A 17,248-nucleotide genomic window follows, 5' to 3' on the forward strand; every position below is an offset into this window, starting at 1 on the left:
GGACAGTAAGGCCCCGCGCCGGCCCACTCCCTGGCTTGAAGGTGGCGGATGGGGGCAAATAATCTCAAAAGCTAGCAATAAGCTAGCATTTGCGATTATTTCAGGGCCTCAGCACCAATGGCGTTGCGCAGAGGTCCTGATAAATATGCCCCTATGACTTCTTGTACAACTCTCTTACGAGGTAAGGTGACCTACTTGAATGCAGAGTTGATTTATCAATCTTTTATCCTTATGCAAGGGTCATGTGGTCTCATCAGCCTTATATAGGTGGTCAAATGGTGATTGATTGATTTTGATTTGTTATTGTTATATCCTGGGGGGGTTAACCCATTTGTGTGTGCTACCTGAGGGCACTTTCACACGATTTTTTTTATGTGTTTTTGACGCATTCCAAAGGCTTCAGCCCTGATCATATGCTGAGGTTACTTTGCGTATCGACTGCATTTGCTAAAACGCAAAGTAACCTCAGCTTGTGATCAGGGATGAAGCTTTGAAGCGAAATAGAAATAGAAGATTGATTGATAAATAGACAAAAAGCCAGATAAATGGTAAGACAGACAGATATATATAAATATATATATATATATATATATATATATATATATATATAGGAAATAGACACATTATAGGTGATAACCAGGCGCTCTGGTGATGTCGGACGTAGCCCCTCTGGCTCATTTACATAATTTATAAAGTTGTTTTTTAGCGGAATAAAGATTTCCCAGGATTAAAGAAAAACAAGATCATCCCCTGGACAAGGTAACAAGCATTTTCCCTGGACAAGGTAACAAGCATTTTCTTGAGGACATCTCCCATCAGTAAATCTCATGGTAGATGTCCTATAAGATAGCATATGCTACACTGGAGGAAATACTGGTACGGCGCCAGTATTGATACATAGCCCCAACAGTATTGTTCAGACCATAAAATACTGATGCGGAAAAACTACATGTATGTATATAGACAAAAATAAGGCAGCGCTTCAACAATAATGGTGAAAAAGGGGAACACTTTATTTACCCACTGTGCAACATTTCAGGGTCTTTGAAACTCTAGCTAAGGTCCTGTCAGTGCCTCTGTTTGCACTGTCCCTGTTAGAACCATATCCCTGACTCATCTCATTTGATAGCACAAAAACTGAATGAATTATTTGGGGGAATGATCAAGAACAGTGCTCACCCACGCATCGTGCACCTGTACATAGAGCCATCCCTCCATGAGCTCTCCTACTGACAGCCCTCACACTATACTCCTCCTTCACGTCACACTACTCTGCCAAGTTTACCGGCAAAGGAAAACTACAGCACCCACAATCCTTTGCGAACCAATTGTTTTGGATCACACAGTGGGCGCTGCACGTCATGGCAGCAGCGCGAGTGCAAACTACAACTCCCAAAGTGCTTTGCGACTAACCCGCCTGACCCTCAACCCTACGTCTGCGGTGTGCTCCCGCCTCCTGAGCCCTCGCTCTCTCTGTGGCCGCCGCACGCCTGTGCAGAAGGGAGACAGTTGGACGCCAAAATGTCGGGTGACGATGAGCAGCAAGAGCAGACGATCGCTGAGGATCTGGTGGTCACCAAGTACAAAATGGGTGGCGACATCGCCAACAGTGAGTGTCCGGCTGTCAGCAGGGGGGATGTGGCTTTTGCCGGGCTCTGGGTGTCCGCACATGAACGCCGCGCAGCACCCGGCCGGGACGTGGGGAGAGGCGGGCACAGCTGCGGGTTGTCCTCGGTAGACCCCTGCTTGCCCGCTGTGCGCTGACGGCCGGTGTGTGGGGGGGAAGGGGCGCGCACGTGTCCCGCCTGCCATGTGCCTCCCCGGCACCCGTACATCTCCCGGGCACCCACGTGTCTGCCGGGCCCGCTGCTTATGGCGGGCTGCTCGTCCTCTCAGTCGCCCATGTGCTCCCCACCGCCCACAGTTGTCCCTCATTATGTCCCCTGAGGGCCACTGTGGCCTTCACTCGGGGCATGAGGTGTCTTTGATATAATAATAATAATTTAAAAAAGTCCTTTGTTGCAAATAAAAGTTGATGATGAGATGGGTTACCGCAAGGCGAGGTGGAAGCGGCTGCATAATGTCCAGGTGTAAAGAAGACGCAAGATGTTACCTGTCACCTCAGCCTTTTCTTTATTTTCCCCACAAGTGCTTTGCACTTCAGTAAAGTGTCCTGCCATCTACAGAGTAATGATCCTGCCCTGTGCCCCGGGTAACAAGATGCCCCGCTGCTTGGAAAGGACCCTATACATAAGCTGCAAGGTGACAATTAAATGGCCTCCCTAGAGGGTTTATGTAAAGGCCTGTCCATCAGACTTTCAGCAAGGTTTCACCTCCGATGTCCTTTAATCTCTTAAGAACGCAGCCTTTTTTTTTTTTTTTTAGTTTTTGAGTTTAATTTGTTCACTTCCCACCTTCGAAAATCCATAACTTTTATTTTTTTTTGTGTATGGATCTTTTAGAGGGCACATTTACTTCCTAGTGGTGGTATTTAATATTCAGTGCCGTGTCCTGGGAAGCCAGAAAAAAGTGAAATTGCTGGGGAAAAAAAAACTTGCACAGTTTTCTTCTGGGCACTGTTTTTACGGCTTTTACTGTGTGCTTCAAATTAGTTTAATTTTACTGTACAGGCAGTCCCCCTACTTAAGGAAACAGATGACCCCAAGTTACAGATGGACCCCTCTGCCCACTGTGACCTCTGGAGCTTAATTGACAATCTTTGGTCCAATTGTCACTGGGGCAAAAAACAATTGTCTGGATCTTCAATTGTAAAATATACAGTTCCAACTTGCATACAAATTCAACTTAAGAACAAACCTATAGAACCTATCTTGTACATAACCCGGGGACTACCTGAATTTGCAGACCTCCTAGGGAACTTTAACTCTAGTGACTATTCTACTATATACTACATTGCAACTGAATTGTAGTATATGGTGAATTTACTGATGATCTGTTGCACGGTGCCGCTTAAGACTCCAGGTTGTCATGGCGGTGTATCATTGCCCACTGACAGATGACCTATTTGGTACCTAAACTTATGGAATTGATGTTAGTGGGTGACACCGAACTGCCCCCTCCTCCCCCATTTGTAAGACATAGGTATACATGGCATGCATAATAGGCAGATATCCATACTGGACACATCTAGTAATATTATTTCTAGTTTTCCAGGTATCTGGAAAGCCCCTAGGAATCTGGGGATGGAAAACTGCATACATAAAGTACTTCAGGGTTTCAGGCCTGAGGTTTTGAGGCTCACAGAACCTGTTTCATCCAATGAGAGGCCTCCTTGGACCATGTTATGTCTATTTTCAGGGGACTAAAAGGAAATCTACCCTCAAAATCCAGGGATACTTGTTCATAGATCCAGGCACTGTGGGAATTTTATTATAATTATCTATGGCCTCCTACCTTCTAAAATCAACTTTAAAAATTATTCTAATGATCCTGAAGGGATCCTAGTGGTATTAAAAGAAACCCTCTGTAGTGTAGCTTCACAGGGTGTTAATGTCTCCCCCTCCATGAAGTAATCTCACAACAGCAGAAGTTTCAGCACGCAGTGCTCCTTGTACACTGTAACAGACTGTGAAAATACAGCACAGAGTCCGAAGACTCATTAGCATAACTTTAAAAGTTTGATTCTGGAAGGAAGGAGGCCATGGATAACAAATATAAGATTACCACAGTCATTGTGCCTGGATCTATGAGCAAGAACCCCTTGTTTATCATGCTTGATTTGAATTATTTCCTTTAAACCCTGGTCCAAGGAGGCCACTTATTGGATAAAGTGGGTCCTGTTAGCCCACTGGAAATTCCAGTCGGGTGCAGGTATCGGAGTGATGTGGAAGCATAGCAGGATAAGTATAATTTACATTTCTAATTTTCTGTTCCATGTCATGGTAAAGAGTAACAAAAACAATTTAGAGGCCAGGAGAAAAATCATCTCTGAAATAGAAAAAAAAATTACTTGATGATAAATAGAAAGCTTTTTTGTTTGCATGTACTATTGATATATGTAAAGTTTGCTCATGACTGGGTTCCTGATCCTTTATACCCCTGGGAGATGAGCTATTGGCACATGTGCAATCCTCTGTCCCATTGAAGATGTTTAGCTGAACCAAGCATGCAGGGTTAGGTTCATGGCTTCCTCTTTGGTAAAATCAATTCCCTATCCTTTGGGATGCCTTGTTCTATCTGATTTGCAAAACAGACATAAAGAGGCTCCTATGACAGGTGTCCTAGATTCTAAATTTGCTTTTCATGAAACATGTCTGAATGTGCTTTAATCTCCAGGAGGTGCTAAACACACACATAAAGCATCTATCTTTGAGTTCTCAATTCACCACACCCATAAAATATCTGCGGTAAGCCAAAGCATTACTTACCTGACTGGCGTGTTACATAGACATAATAGACACGTTTGCTTTGTAATTAAAGGGGTTGTACTGCGATTTTAACTGGTAATGCTGGCTTTACTCCTTTGAGTTGCAGGATGTGAACTGCAGCACCAGGCTCACCCCATGGATGGATCACAAGCTGGTTGGTGCATATGGAACACCGTGTGAAATAGCCTTCCCACTGGAGGATGTCAAATGTCTGCCTTAAAAAATTCCTTAATGGAAATCGGCCACAAAGACCAGGATCATAAATCAGGGACACTTACTCATATATCCAGGCACGGTGACTGTGGTAATCTTCTTAAATTTGTTATCCATGACCTACTTCTGTCTGAAATCAACTTTTAAAATTATGATAATGAGTCTGCTCCTAGTTCCTCTTGGTCTGACTTACAGGCTGTTAAACTGTGTTGGTCTGTAGAGCCAGATCACAGAGGAGATACGTTGGCCCCTCGGGCTCTTTATCATAATTTTAAAAGTTAATTTAAGGAGGCCATGGATAACAAATATATGAAGAGTACCGCAGTAGCTGTGCCTGGTTTGTCGTGCTTGATCTTGATGGTAGATTTCCTTTAAGACCCATTAGTTGCTTGTAAACTAGTGTAAGCTTATAGTACTATACTTGCTGTAAGGACCTTGATGGAGTCCATTAAAATCAAATGAGTGATTCAGGAAAACATTTCAGTTGTTCCAAAATGTATTCAACCAATTTGAAGTTCTCAGTGAGGTGATTTACTTGTCGTAATATCGTAAAACAGGAGGACTTAGGACCTTGCCTGGAAGAGCTTGCAATCTCCTTTCATTCCTGCTATAAAAAAAAGCTTTGAATAATTACTACATGTATATTATCCTCTCCTTGAAATGACTCCTTCTGTACTCTGCTTGGAGTCTGCAATGTGAAAACCAGAATACACAACAAAGTCAATGTAGCTCCCTCATGTTAAAGGATGAACTGATGAGTTTTGCTTCTGGACTTTTCTAGAGGTCCTGCGTGCACTCGTGGAGGCAGCCACTGCAGACACGTCTATCCTCAGCCTGTGTGAGAAAGGAGATGCCATGATCATGGAAGAAACTGGCAAGATTTTCAAAAAAGAGAAAGACATGAAGAAAGGTCAGAGGCTATATATCTGTAGATTTAGTTTTAGGGCTTGTGTGTGAAGTGGAGTGTTCCTGATAAGGATGGATGAATGTGTCCAGTTGAATTATACTAGTTGCTGCCCTTTGGTCTATGCAGATTTCTGTTATGAATAAGCTTTTCTGCATCCCGTTTGTTGACACATTTGAGGTAGTGGTTCCTAAATAAATCTTCTTGAGCATTATATTTTCTTAATTTCAGGTATTGCCTTTCCAACAAGTATATCTGTTAATAACACTGTGTGTCACTTCTCGCCTCTGAAAAGCGACCAAGATTACCTCCTGAAAAATGGTGATCTAGTTAAGATGTAAGTATTCATCAGATGAATTCTCTAATACTGCCAGCGTCTTTACCACTATGATTCCTTAGAGAGCGGCTGTCTAAGGAAGCACCATGCTAGGGGCTAAGTGGTGACTTAGCAAACATATTAAAGGAAACCTACCATGAGAAATCTACGATCAGAAGTAGATACTATGGTAAATTCCTCCTGCCTGCCTCTGCCCTAATCTGCAATTTAATAATCATGGAATGTAACATAACTTGTTAAAAACATTGTTTTATCAATATGTAAATTAAATGCAGAGCCTACTGGGGAGTGTACTAGCATTGGCTCCCAGTGCCCGGCCAGCCTGCTACACGCCCCAGTAGCCTCTGCAGTTAGTTTACATATTACTAAAATAAAGTTTTTAACAAATTAGGCTCCAGGATTATTAAATTACAGATTAGGGCAGAGGCAGGCAGGAGGCATCTGCCATCACATCTTCATGCTTGGTTTCCTTTAATGCAGCAGTCTTTCAGTCCTCCCAGATGATTTTTTTTTTTTTTACGTGATCTACGGTATGCATGGAAGCAGCAGATGTCCAGCGGTGTATTCCCATCAAAGGGGTATTCCCAAAATATTCCTGTGTGAAGATAATTTCTCATAAATGTGGCCATGTTGTCCCTTAGAAACGAGATGGCTTCCTCTGATACGACCACCTCACGTTTTGGCAGCAATGGCTAGACATGCGCTATTGAGCCCTGTCTGACCCCGTGGCTTCAGTGTTCATTACTACGGGACGGCTGTGGGACTTGGCAGTAACTCCCGGACATTTCATATCCAAAAACCTTTTGTTTATTTGTGCAATCACTCCAACAGAGGTGGTTGTATCTAAGTGACCATATCACTACATTTATGAGAAATTATCTTCACACGGGTACAAGATATAAGTGATAAATTCAGCTTCTTTCTCGGTGGACCCAACATTAGGCTGCCTGGTCACTCAAGCAGCTTCCTAAAGCCTTTGCCATAAATGCACAATGGCAAAAGCTTTGGGGTCACCCACTGTAAATCTATAGCGTGCAATCTGCAACCTGTTAACTGGCTCCATTGCCCACATCTTGTTATCTATTTCGCCTAGGAAGGAGTTAAAGTGGCAGTATATTGTAGAGCAGAAAAAGCTGAGCACATACAGAAAGTATCTTTTCTGAAACCTTTTTTTTTTTTTTTTTTTTTAATTTCTACTCATTAGCTTGTGAGCTTGTTTAGGGTCCTACTCAATGTTTGACAGTTATTCCTGTTTGCACACTTATACAAAGAATGCCATGAATCACAGATAATCCACCCACTGGACGAAGCTTAAAGGGAATAGAATGGATATTTCACACCCTACCTGAGGTTTCTGGTAGTTTAATGGGGTAAAATCTGGTTACAGTGCCCCCTTTCGAAAGCAGTAAAAAAAAAAAAAAAAATTGCATCCATTTCATAATTATTACTGCTGACCAGGTATTCTTGCTGGTGGAACCAAGCTACATTTTTATCTCATGCAAGTATTTACAATGATAGACATATCTATAGGGAAATGGAACAAATCTAGTAGTTATGACTACATTGCAGTCTTGATATCAAATTGTGTTGTACCTTCTTTGTTTCAGAGACCTTGGAGTCCATGTAGATGGTTTCATTGCAAATGTTGCACACAGCTTTGCTGTTGGTGCCACCAAGGTAAGACCAACCAATTCTTCTCTCCTGACGTAAAATCTTAAAGGGGTATTCCCATCTTGACTATATATGAAATATCCACATTATATGTCATCAATAGATAGGTGCCGGTGAGACCCCCATCTTGGGATCGGGCGCTCCACTGAGCTCCTCCTTGCATCTGGGCTAAATAGAGGCTGTTCCAGGCATGCGTGGCACAGGCTCTATTCAGTCTGGCTGCGGGAAGTAGGTCAGAGGGCCTCTGTCCCCAAGATATGTGCGGGTTCCAGTAGTGGGACCCACATTGATCATCTATTTATGACATGGCCTGAGGATGTCATGAATAGTCTGTCTATAGTTTGGGCACACGGTGCTCAGGAGAGGAGGAGGGGGTGAGCGCCCCTCTCCATAATGATGTATGGCACACGGTGCTGTATTCTGGAGAAAGATAGGACAAGTGCTATCTTTCCCCGGCTACGGTACGGTGCCGTGCGTCTACGGGGAAGTTATATACGTCGGCCATATATACGTTCCTCATACGGCCATGTGAATGTAGCCTTAGTCTGAACTTTCTTTGTCTTTTCAGGATTCACCAGTCACTGGTCGCAAAGCAGATGTAATCAAGGCCGCACACTTGTGTGCAGAGGCAGCTCTACGTCTTGTAAAGCCAGGAAACCAGGTGAGAACAGCAGTTAACCTCTTAAGGAGGCAGTCATTTTTTCAATTAAAGGCTCAGAGCATTCTTTTGTACACACTTTGTGGTCACATGTTTTTAAACCCATTCCAAAGAATGCATTTTTGCTTGTTTATCATGCGTTTGGCTGCTTTGAATCCGTTCTTTCTGGAGATTTAAGCAGCTGTTAAAATGTTAAGACAGCTGTTTACACATCCCAGAAATTTAACAAATTGTGATACCAAATTTCTATATTTTTTAATTAAGTTTTAGCAATAATTCTTTATATAGCGCCTACAGATTACGCAGCACTGCACATGGCTTACCAAATTGATCCCTGTCCCCATGGGGCTCACAATCTAATCAACCTACCAGTATGTTTTGGATTGTGGGAGGAAACCGGAGGAAACCCACAGTTTTAATAATTTTTAACACTAAATCCTATTTTGCGGGGGGAGAGAGAATTCTTTTGCATCACCATTTTCCAAGTGGAATAACACTTTACATTTTTGGTCTATAGGACTGGTTGAGAGCCTGTTTTTGATGGGGTAGGTAATCTCCCTGCAAGCATTTAAATACCATGGCCACTTTGACCATAAAGTACCGTATTTTTCAGACTGAGGCGCACAAAAAATCCTTTGATTCTCTCAGAAATCAAAGGTGCGCCTTATACTCCAGTGCGCCTTATATATGAACCACACTTACAACAGCTGCCTTGAACTGTGCACAGGTCTGCCACCTGCTGGTCATTCATCCTTCTAATCAGGTGCGCCTTACAATCCGGTGTGCCTTATATATGATCCTAGATGTTTTAGCAGGCATTTATTGATGGTGCGCCTTATAGTCCAAAAAATACTGTACTACTACAGCATAGAGCATTATCTTTCAATCCCTATGCTGTAACAGTATGTCATGGAGCATAAACAGGTTAAATCTATATGATCTAGCGTGGTGCTCAGTTACAGATACTTTGAAAATTAAACCAGGTGCAGCTGTTATCTTCCAGAATTAACAATCAATCGGATTGTTCTGGCATAAACAGCATTAATACCTCTGCCCCACTGTGTTAATGCATTTTTTTTTTTTTATAATGTCAGCAAAGTCTAATCCTTACATGTTTTTCATTTTTAGAACACACAGGTGACTGAAGCATGGAACAAGATTTCCCCATCATTTAACTGTGTACCCATTGAAGGTAATTTTCTTCCAAAACAATTGATATTGTGACTCTTAATAATTGATGGATACCGTATATACAATAAAAAAGTGCTGAAAAACTTTACCTCGGCTTATACATGAGTCATTATAAAAATAAACTTGCATACACTCCTTTTGGCGCCCCCCTGTTGCTCGGCCGTCTTTCTGCGATGCTCCCGTTACCAAGGCTCCTCTTCTGTCTGCTGTAACAGCCTGCAGAGACGGCCACTCATGACTTCATAGTATGCACCAGCAGAGCGCATGGCAGCGTCTCTGCCAGCTGTTACAGCGCAGTGAAGACAGAAGAGGAGCTTCTACTGAAGGGGGTGGGGCTGACTGGCTGGCTTTTAAAGGGGGCTAATTGGGAGGCTGGGACCAATGCATTTCCCACCCTTGGCTTATACTGGGAGTGGCCATATCAACAAAGATGGCGGCACCCATGCACCACCGTCTCTTAATTGGCGTCCCTGGCGATTATGGGGTTTAGTTGTGGGTGTTTGCTGCAATATACAGTAAATCCCACCTTTGTGTGACGATGGCTCACCCTATGAGCCCTCTTCATACAGCCTAAGTAGCTCTGTGCCGCCCATTTGCATCCCTTTTAATAGCCGATAGAATGTAAACTCTTGCGAGCAGGGCCCCCACTTGTATTGTTCTATATGAATGTTCTTATGTTCTTTATATTTGATTGTTTCCTATGATATGTCAAGTATTATTGGACTATGATGCAGCTGCATAAATTTTTCTATAAAATGTATTTTTTTTCCCCTCCACACAGGGATGCTTTCTCATCAGTTAAAGCAGCATGTTATTGATGGAGAGAAGACCATTATTCAGAACCCAACTGACCAGCAAAAGTATGTTCTGTTTTCAGATATTTGTTGTATACAGATGTAGAAATACCAGTCAGAGTTGAGGGTGCGTGCGGTCACACTTGACGTTTAACGCATGCATTTAAAAACCGCATTGCAACAGCTGAAGAGAGATTTGCCTAATTAAACAGCTGTTAACACTTGTGTTTACTAAACGCAATGCGTTAATGCATGTGTTTGTTAACACAATATTAACGTGTGCGTTAACAAGTGTTGACATTAGCATTTTGTTAAAACAAATGTTAACAGCTATTTAATTGGGCAAATCTCTATTCAGCTTTTGCAATGCGTTTTTAAAGGTATGTGTTAAACACGGCCTTTGACCGCACCCTGAGTTCACATCAGTGTTTGTCAATTCTTTGGATAAAAAAATATCACTAAAGAGGGATCTATGTAATATATAGGTATTTAATAGGTATATTAATATAAAACACTTAATTGTGTCAATTTAAGATGAACTCCTCTGATGTGACAATGACACACGTCTGTCGAATTAATACCAATGTTCCCTGCACAAGGACAAGATCACTTCACACGCTGACATAGTTTTCACGGCCCTTCGTATGAGCCACCTTCCTGAGCGCAGCTCAGTACAGATCGGATGTCTTTTCTACTGTGACACAGGTCTGTTTGTGACCCGAGACTCTGCAGGCAGGTTTTATTAGTAAACCACTGACTATTTGACTGCTAGGCATATGCAAAGCAGCAGAACCTGCAGCAGAACCTGTTGTTTACTTGAATTATTTTGCAGCTATTTTTACTTTACCTTAAAGTGGTTGGCCAGGCGTTAAGGTGGTATTCAACCATTAAAAGCTCCAGGCGACCCCTTTTTAGATAATAGATTAGCGGTACACTTTTTGATTAATTTATATGAACCTGTCTGCAGGATAAGGAGTCCATATTCGGCTTTAGTTATACCACTACATAAGCAGGCTCGGTTTGAGTGGTCTATACATATATGTAAACTTAATAGGCCTAGGTCCTGTTTCATACTGCACTAATGGCTGTCTTTCCTTTCAGGAAGGACCATGAAAAGGCAGAGTTTGAGGTCCATGAGGTCTATGCCGTTGATGTTCTTATTAGCACTGGAGAGGGAAAGGTGAGTACATAACTGCACACTCATTAAAACACTGGTATATTTGCAATTTTTATTTATTTTTTCTATTTAAATTAGGCAAAGGATGCTGGCCAGAGAACAACAATTTACAAAAGGGACCCAACAAAGCAGTATGGTCTAAAAATGAAAACCTCACGTGCCTTTTTCAGTGAAGTCGAGAGACGTTTTGGTACCATGCCATTCACTCTCAGGTAGGTGCTTGTCCTTGCTTAGGTACTGAATCTCTGCATGTGGTATTTGCATACAACTATAAAATGGCAGTGCCAGTAGAATTGATTTCATTCTATTCATTGTTTGTAGGGCCTTTGAAGATGAGAAAAAGGCTAGAATGGGTGTAGTGGAATGCGCCAAGCATGAGCTTCTCCAGCCTTTCAATGTACTGTATGAAAAGGAAGGTGAGAATTTGTACTCTAATGGCTTCCTAAATGTATACACATGCTGTAGCATAATGTATTTTGAACCGGTATTTTACTTGATGCAATGAGCTCATTGTGATGATTTTGTCTGTACACAGGAGAGTATGTTGCACAGTTCAAGTTCACAGTTCTCTTGATGCCTAATGGCCCCATGAGGATAACTAGTGGTCCCTTTGATCCAGATGTGTATAAATCTGAATTGGAGGTTCAAGATACAGAACTGAAGGTGAGTATTGTATTTTAAGAAGATTATTTGATATTTTGTTCACAAACTGTGAAGCTTCAAAGGTGCTTTCTTCCTTTAAAATGTGTGGACTGTGAATTTAAAGGTAATGACACACGTATGTATGTGTATATGTGTATGTGTGTATATATAGATTATATTATATTTTATAAGTTTCTAAAGCCAAAATCTTGTGATGTGGAGTGTGGCTCCAAAAAACCCAGCTACAGCTTAAAGAGTAACTGTAAAGGTTTTTTGCCACACATCAATGGCTTTTGAGATGTAAAACAAACTTTGCCTATTATCTTTGTTACCTATATACAGTAGTTTCTTTGCTATAGCCCTCAGATTACCTCAAAGCTGCAATGGCTGCTTCTCTCTATTGTTTATAGTTTGTTTCTCAGTAAGTTTCATGGGAGGAAAGTAGCTGCTGCTCCCTTTTCTGAGGACTTCATGGAGTTTATGTAGTGGAGCTGGATGTGTCCAAGACGGTGAATTAACCCTTACAGCTTACCCAGCACAGGCTATAGACTTCATGTAACTGGTTTACTTGGATTTCTACCACTTATTACATGTTCCCTGCTACTCCATGTGCTGGAAGCTGCTGGGCTATCACCATATCCATCCTGTATGTGCAGTGTTCAGTGGATTTACTTGTGGGAAACTAAATGGATTTTATTCCAAATTACTTTGAGAAAAAACACAAGGCAATATGGGATCTTTTGGCAAGCCAACTGGCCTTAATTCATCTTGAGGGCATAGACTGACAGACATTAGTCTCCGCCCACTTCACCTCTGGTGAGAAAGATTTTTGTAGGCATCGTTCTCTTTGTTTTCAAAGGGGAAATCACATATCATAATTTGCTAAAATCGCTATAACTTTACAGTTACGCTTTAAAGACAACCTGTCACCAGGAATGTCATTTGTTTCCAAAAGCTTATGTTATACTGATTTTATAAATGCCTTTGTCTGAATTCTGAATCATTTTGATACTTTTTATTTAAGTTTAATCACCAAGCTCCGTGCCAGCAGTGTGCGCTGAGTGCCAGGAGGAATTATACCTAGAATAATGATGTGGTGGGGATGTTTCAAATAGACAGTGTTTTAGTTGCTGTTTTGCTCTCTTCTGTAAATACAACATTTAAGAATTCACACTTAATTTGAATGTATGTTACCAATTTATGTATGTACAAATTGTCCATATAGCTATTTGGTTGTCTTTGGTCATAAATTTTTTTTTTTATTTTTTTTATAATTAACATAGGCACTACTGCAAAGTTCAGCCAGCCGGAAGACCCAGAAAAAGAAGAAAAAGAAGGTAACTGCTGCACCATGTACCCTCTTAAGCACTGACATGTAGATGAAAATTACTGAAGCAGTATTGTGTGCATTTCCCAATTTTCATATTCACTATACTGGAGCAGTTTTGCACATGGCCGTTTAGGTCACTATGCTCATCATTGTGCCTGGATTTATGAATGCTCCCATAAATCCAGGCACACCTTAAAGGTGTATTCCCATTTAAGCAAATGTTTGTATAATGATTATTTATGCACTACACTACACTACACTTCCCGAGTATCTTCAGAAGGGCCGCTCCCCCTCTACCCCCAACACATTGCACCCGGCACACAGTGAACAGTTTTCATTTTACAACACATAAAAACAAAAAAAAAACCCACCCCAACCCCTACAAGGACCATACAGCATGAAAGAATATTACTTGTATACAATACATAAGTGGTACATTATGAGGCAGTTAGCGACTTATGGGAGAGTACACCGAGGACAACACATCCTTACCACATATGTAATAGGATAAAGCCTACATCAGCCAGTATATGTTCACAGTACAGTATTCACATATTTATCCTATAAAACATTACATTGCATGGAACGGGCTTCTTCGTTTGTGCGCCGAAGGTAATCCCGGCACGTCAAGCCAAGGCCCCCATATGTTCTCAAACTGTTTCTCCGCCTTACTTTTGAGATACATTCCTTTTTCCAACCTTATTATTTTGTTCATTTTATTAATAAACTCCTGCATAGTGGGAGGAGCAGTCTGAATCCGAAGGTACACAATCAATTTTCTTGCCTGATACAGCATACGGGCTATGCCCAGTCGCACTCCCCTCTCATCTGACACCTCGTCTACCCACCCCAAAATACAGACCATGGGGGTGGCAGGGATCTGCACATCATAGACCTTCTTGACAAGTTCTAGTACTTCCTTCCAGAAAGTTCCCAACAGAGGACACTCCCACATCATATGTAGTAAGTGTGCTCCCGCACTGCCACACCGAGGGCAACAGTCATCACTCCATAGAACATACAGGACCCCAGTGTGGTTGTGTAGGGTTGGTATGTGACACAAGAATAATTGCGAGAGCCTTTGTTTCTCACTAGGAGACAGCTCGGGCGTCCAGGCTATGATGGATGTCCACTGCTCATCCATCATGGGCCCTACATCAGCTTCCCATTTAGAGCGGATTGTTAGCGGGAATTTTTTTGGATAATATCTTATTGATATTATCCCACTACTATCTCCTGGAGAGATCACGATATTAATTACCAAATGATGGTTAAGGGGTTGCTCCTCATTTGTGTATCTAAAGCAGGTCGATAAAACATACTGTGCGGTTGCTCAGAGCCTCTTGGTTCGTGGAGTAGCCTTTGGCCAGAGCCCGAGTAGTCTCTGAATATAATTAGCATTACCATGAAATAAAGTTAATAAACACCTAGGTGGTTGTTGTAAATAAATGTTGGTACATACCTGTGACAAGTTGTGCAACCCTAATTTTCGTCATGCTAAAATGTTGTGCATTGTCCATTACAGGCTTCCAAGAATGCTGAACAAGCCACTGCTGATGATAATGAAGGCACAGAATGAGGATGACTCCTTTATTGAGGTGTTTGACATCGACCTGCCAGTTTATTTTTTAGTGTCTGCGTTATTTTTGCCTCTTTCCCCTCTTCCAAGAAATATGAAATATTGAAAAACAAAAGCCCTGTGGGTGATCTCACACGGTGCCCATGGATTCAGAATCCCCACCCCCTACCCTCTTTGGATACAAAAAATGGACATTGAGGGAAAAGTGTCTTTGGAATTTCCACCAGACTACTTAACCAAAAATATATATATAAAAGCAAACAATAAAATCAGGCATAAAACCAGTCGTAAGCCCATGTTTCTAAATAAATGTTAATGTTTTGTAGGATTGGAAGAAGTTGTCTTTTACCGTTTATACCACTGCTGCCACTGAGAGTTACTCTGCTCTCGAGGCGGCTCTGTTAACGTTTACAGAACCGTCCGTTTCATCTTTTTCCTCTCGTGTGAATTTCATGCCAGTTCTGGAAAGGCAGAGCCTAAAGCTTGACTATTCACTTTCACACATAGTTTGCGACAGGCAGGCGTAGCACTTAACTGCTCTTGAGAACTTTGGAAATATGTTTTGTATTAATATTGCAGAACAGCGGTTTTTAGCATGTCCCATTCTTTTCTTCTGGAACTTGTTTGGAGGTGGATCCCAAAGCGTACTATTCATTGAAGCCTAAAACGTCCTGGACCCAAGTGATTTGGTGCTTGCTGATGAGTGGGCATTCTTTTACATGTCTTCCTCCAGTCTATAAACTTTTCCTACCCTTGCCAAACCTTTCGCTATAAAGAATACATGTCTGCACGGTACTAGTCTGTCTCTTTACATTGCTGTGTCATGTATCTGCAAGGCTACTATCTGCAAAGCTTTGCTCCACCAGGCACTTGTCCGGTATTCAAATCTCCTCTTCCTATTTTGAAATGAATTTTAAACTTTTGACCTGGTCCTGCTATAGATGGATACGTGCACAACATATTTAATATTTTTATACACCTTGATGGCTCTGTCTGTAACGTTTGTTCCCAAAGAAACTAAACTGGAATTAAAAGTGAGCCAGTAAGTGAACTCTGTGTTGCTAACTTTGTATTGTATAGTCATCAAGTCTAATGTGAGTTTGTACAGTACAATATTTGAGGGGTTTTTTTGGGTGGTGGGGGGGGAGGATTTAGCATAATACCTTTTTTACCTCCATTCATTTATTCTAGATGAGCAAGTGCACTCCTACGGGTTATCTTATAGGTCAAAAAGATTCTGTCGCTTCTTGGGATCAGGTAGTACATTAATGCATTCAATACGAAAATACCTTGTAATTACAAATTTCTAACGACAATGCAAAGAGTGACAATATAATTTATTTTTCTCTAGGAAGACTCATTACTTGGACCAACATTGCATATGCTGTTAACTTCATAAACTAAATCTGTAGGTTTAGATTTTTCTGGTATAGAAAATGTAATAATTGGAATTACATTTATTAATCTTTTAAAAACCCTGATATATTTTTTTATTTTTGCAATGCTAAAATTGATGACTAGTCCCCAATATATTCAACAGCCAGAACCGTGAGGCTGTGTTCACAGGCTGTGGCTCCATTCTCTGTACAGAGCCTGAACAGAGTCACTCCATTTAAACACCCAATCAATAAATGGGAGATGAACTGCAGTAATGTGGTTTGAACACCACATGGAGAAAGGAGCTGACTCTGTCCAATTTCATTTGCTGTTTCAGCTACTGATCTGTGGGAATGCTGGCTGGCTCCACCAATCTGATACTATTCTATAGTTGGGATAAATATTTATAGCCTGGATAATGCTGTCTAGTTTTGATGTCTTCTCAGAATAGGTTTGAAATAAAGAAGCTTTGCTTCACTCTCCTGCTTATTCCCTAGTGCCACCCTGCTTTCTCCTTCCTGTGGACATAGATATTATGTGCCGTTGGGGTAAATGCTGTAAAGCAGTAATGGTACACCCATTCCTTGTTCATCTTCTACACTGTGGAGAAAACATATATTTGTGTCATGAAACTTCAGAGTATCACATTTACCGATTTTTCCTGTTTTTCATATGATACCTTCTGTGCTTAAAATCTGACTACAGGGGGCCAATTACTTAAAGAAGTATTCCCACTAGGGCTTTCACATTAATTTTAAATATATTAAAAAAAAAAAAAAAATTGTCCCTGTGTAAAGATAATTTTCCATAATGTAGCCTTGTCCCTTAGAAACTACCAGCCTGGTAGCAATGGCCATACATGCGCTATTGAGTACTGCCGGACCACCTCGATTCATTACCATAGGGCGGCTGTAGGACATGCAGCAACTCCCAGCCATTTCATATGAAATCACTCCAGCAGCAATGATTTAATCTAACTATTAGGGA

The 17,248-nt window shown here is 41.4% G+C and overlaps 1 protein-coding gene across 1 annotated transcript; it reads left to right on the forward strand.

Annotated features, from left to right (window-relative positions):
- Nucleotides 1–1,319: 1,319 nt before the first annotated feature.
- PA2G4 (proliferation-associated 2G4) lies at nucleotides 1,320–16,873 on the forward strand. Its single transcript, XM_072135064.1, has 13 exons — nucleotides 1,320–1,609; nucleotides 5,383–5,511; nucleotides 5,737–5,842; nucleotides 7,450–7,519; nucleotides 8,082–8,174; nucleotides 9,300–9,363; nucleotides 10,144–10,222; nucleotides 11,258–11,336; nucleotides 11,412–11,545; nucleotides 11,655–11,749; nucleotides 11,869–11,996; nucleotides 13,259–13,312; nucleotides 14,831–16,873. The coding sequence occupies exons 1-13, from the start codon at nucleotides 1,522–1,524 to the stop codon at nucleotides 14,882–14,884; spliced, it is 1,173 nt and encodes a 390-aa protein (XP_071991165.1). The 5' UTR covers nucleotides 1,320–1,521; the 3' UTR covers nucleotides 14,885–16,873.
- The last annotated feature ends 375 nt before the right edge of the window (nucleotides 16,874–17,248 follow it).

This window comes from Engystomops pustulosus, chromosome 2 (genome assembly GCF_040894005.1).
Source record: "Engystomops pustulosus chromosome 2, aEngPut4.maternal, whole genome shotgun sequence".
Taxonomy (NCBI): domain Eukaryota; kingdom Metazoa; phylum Chordata; class Amphibia; order Anura; family Leptodactylidae; genus Engystomops; species Engystomops pustulosus.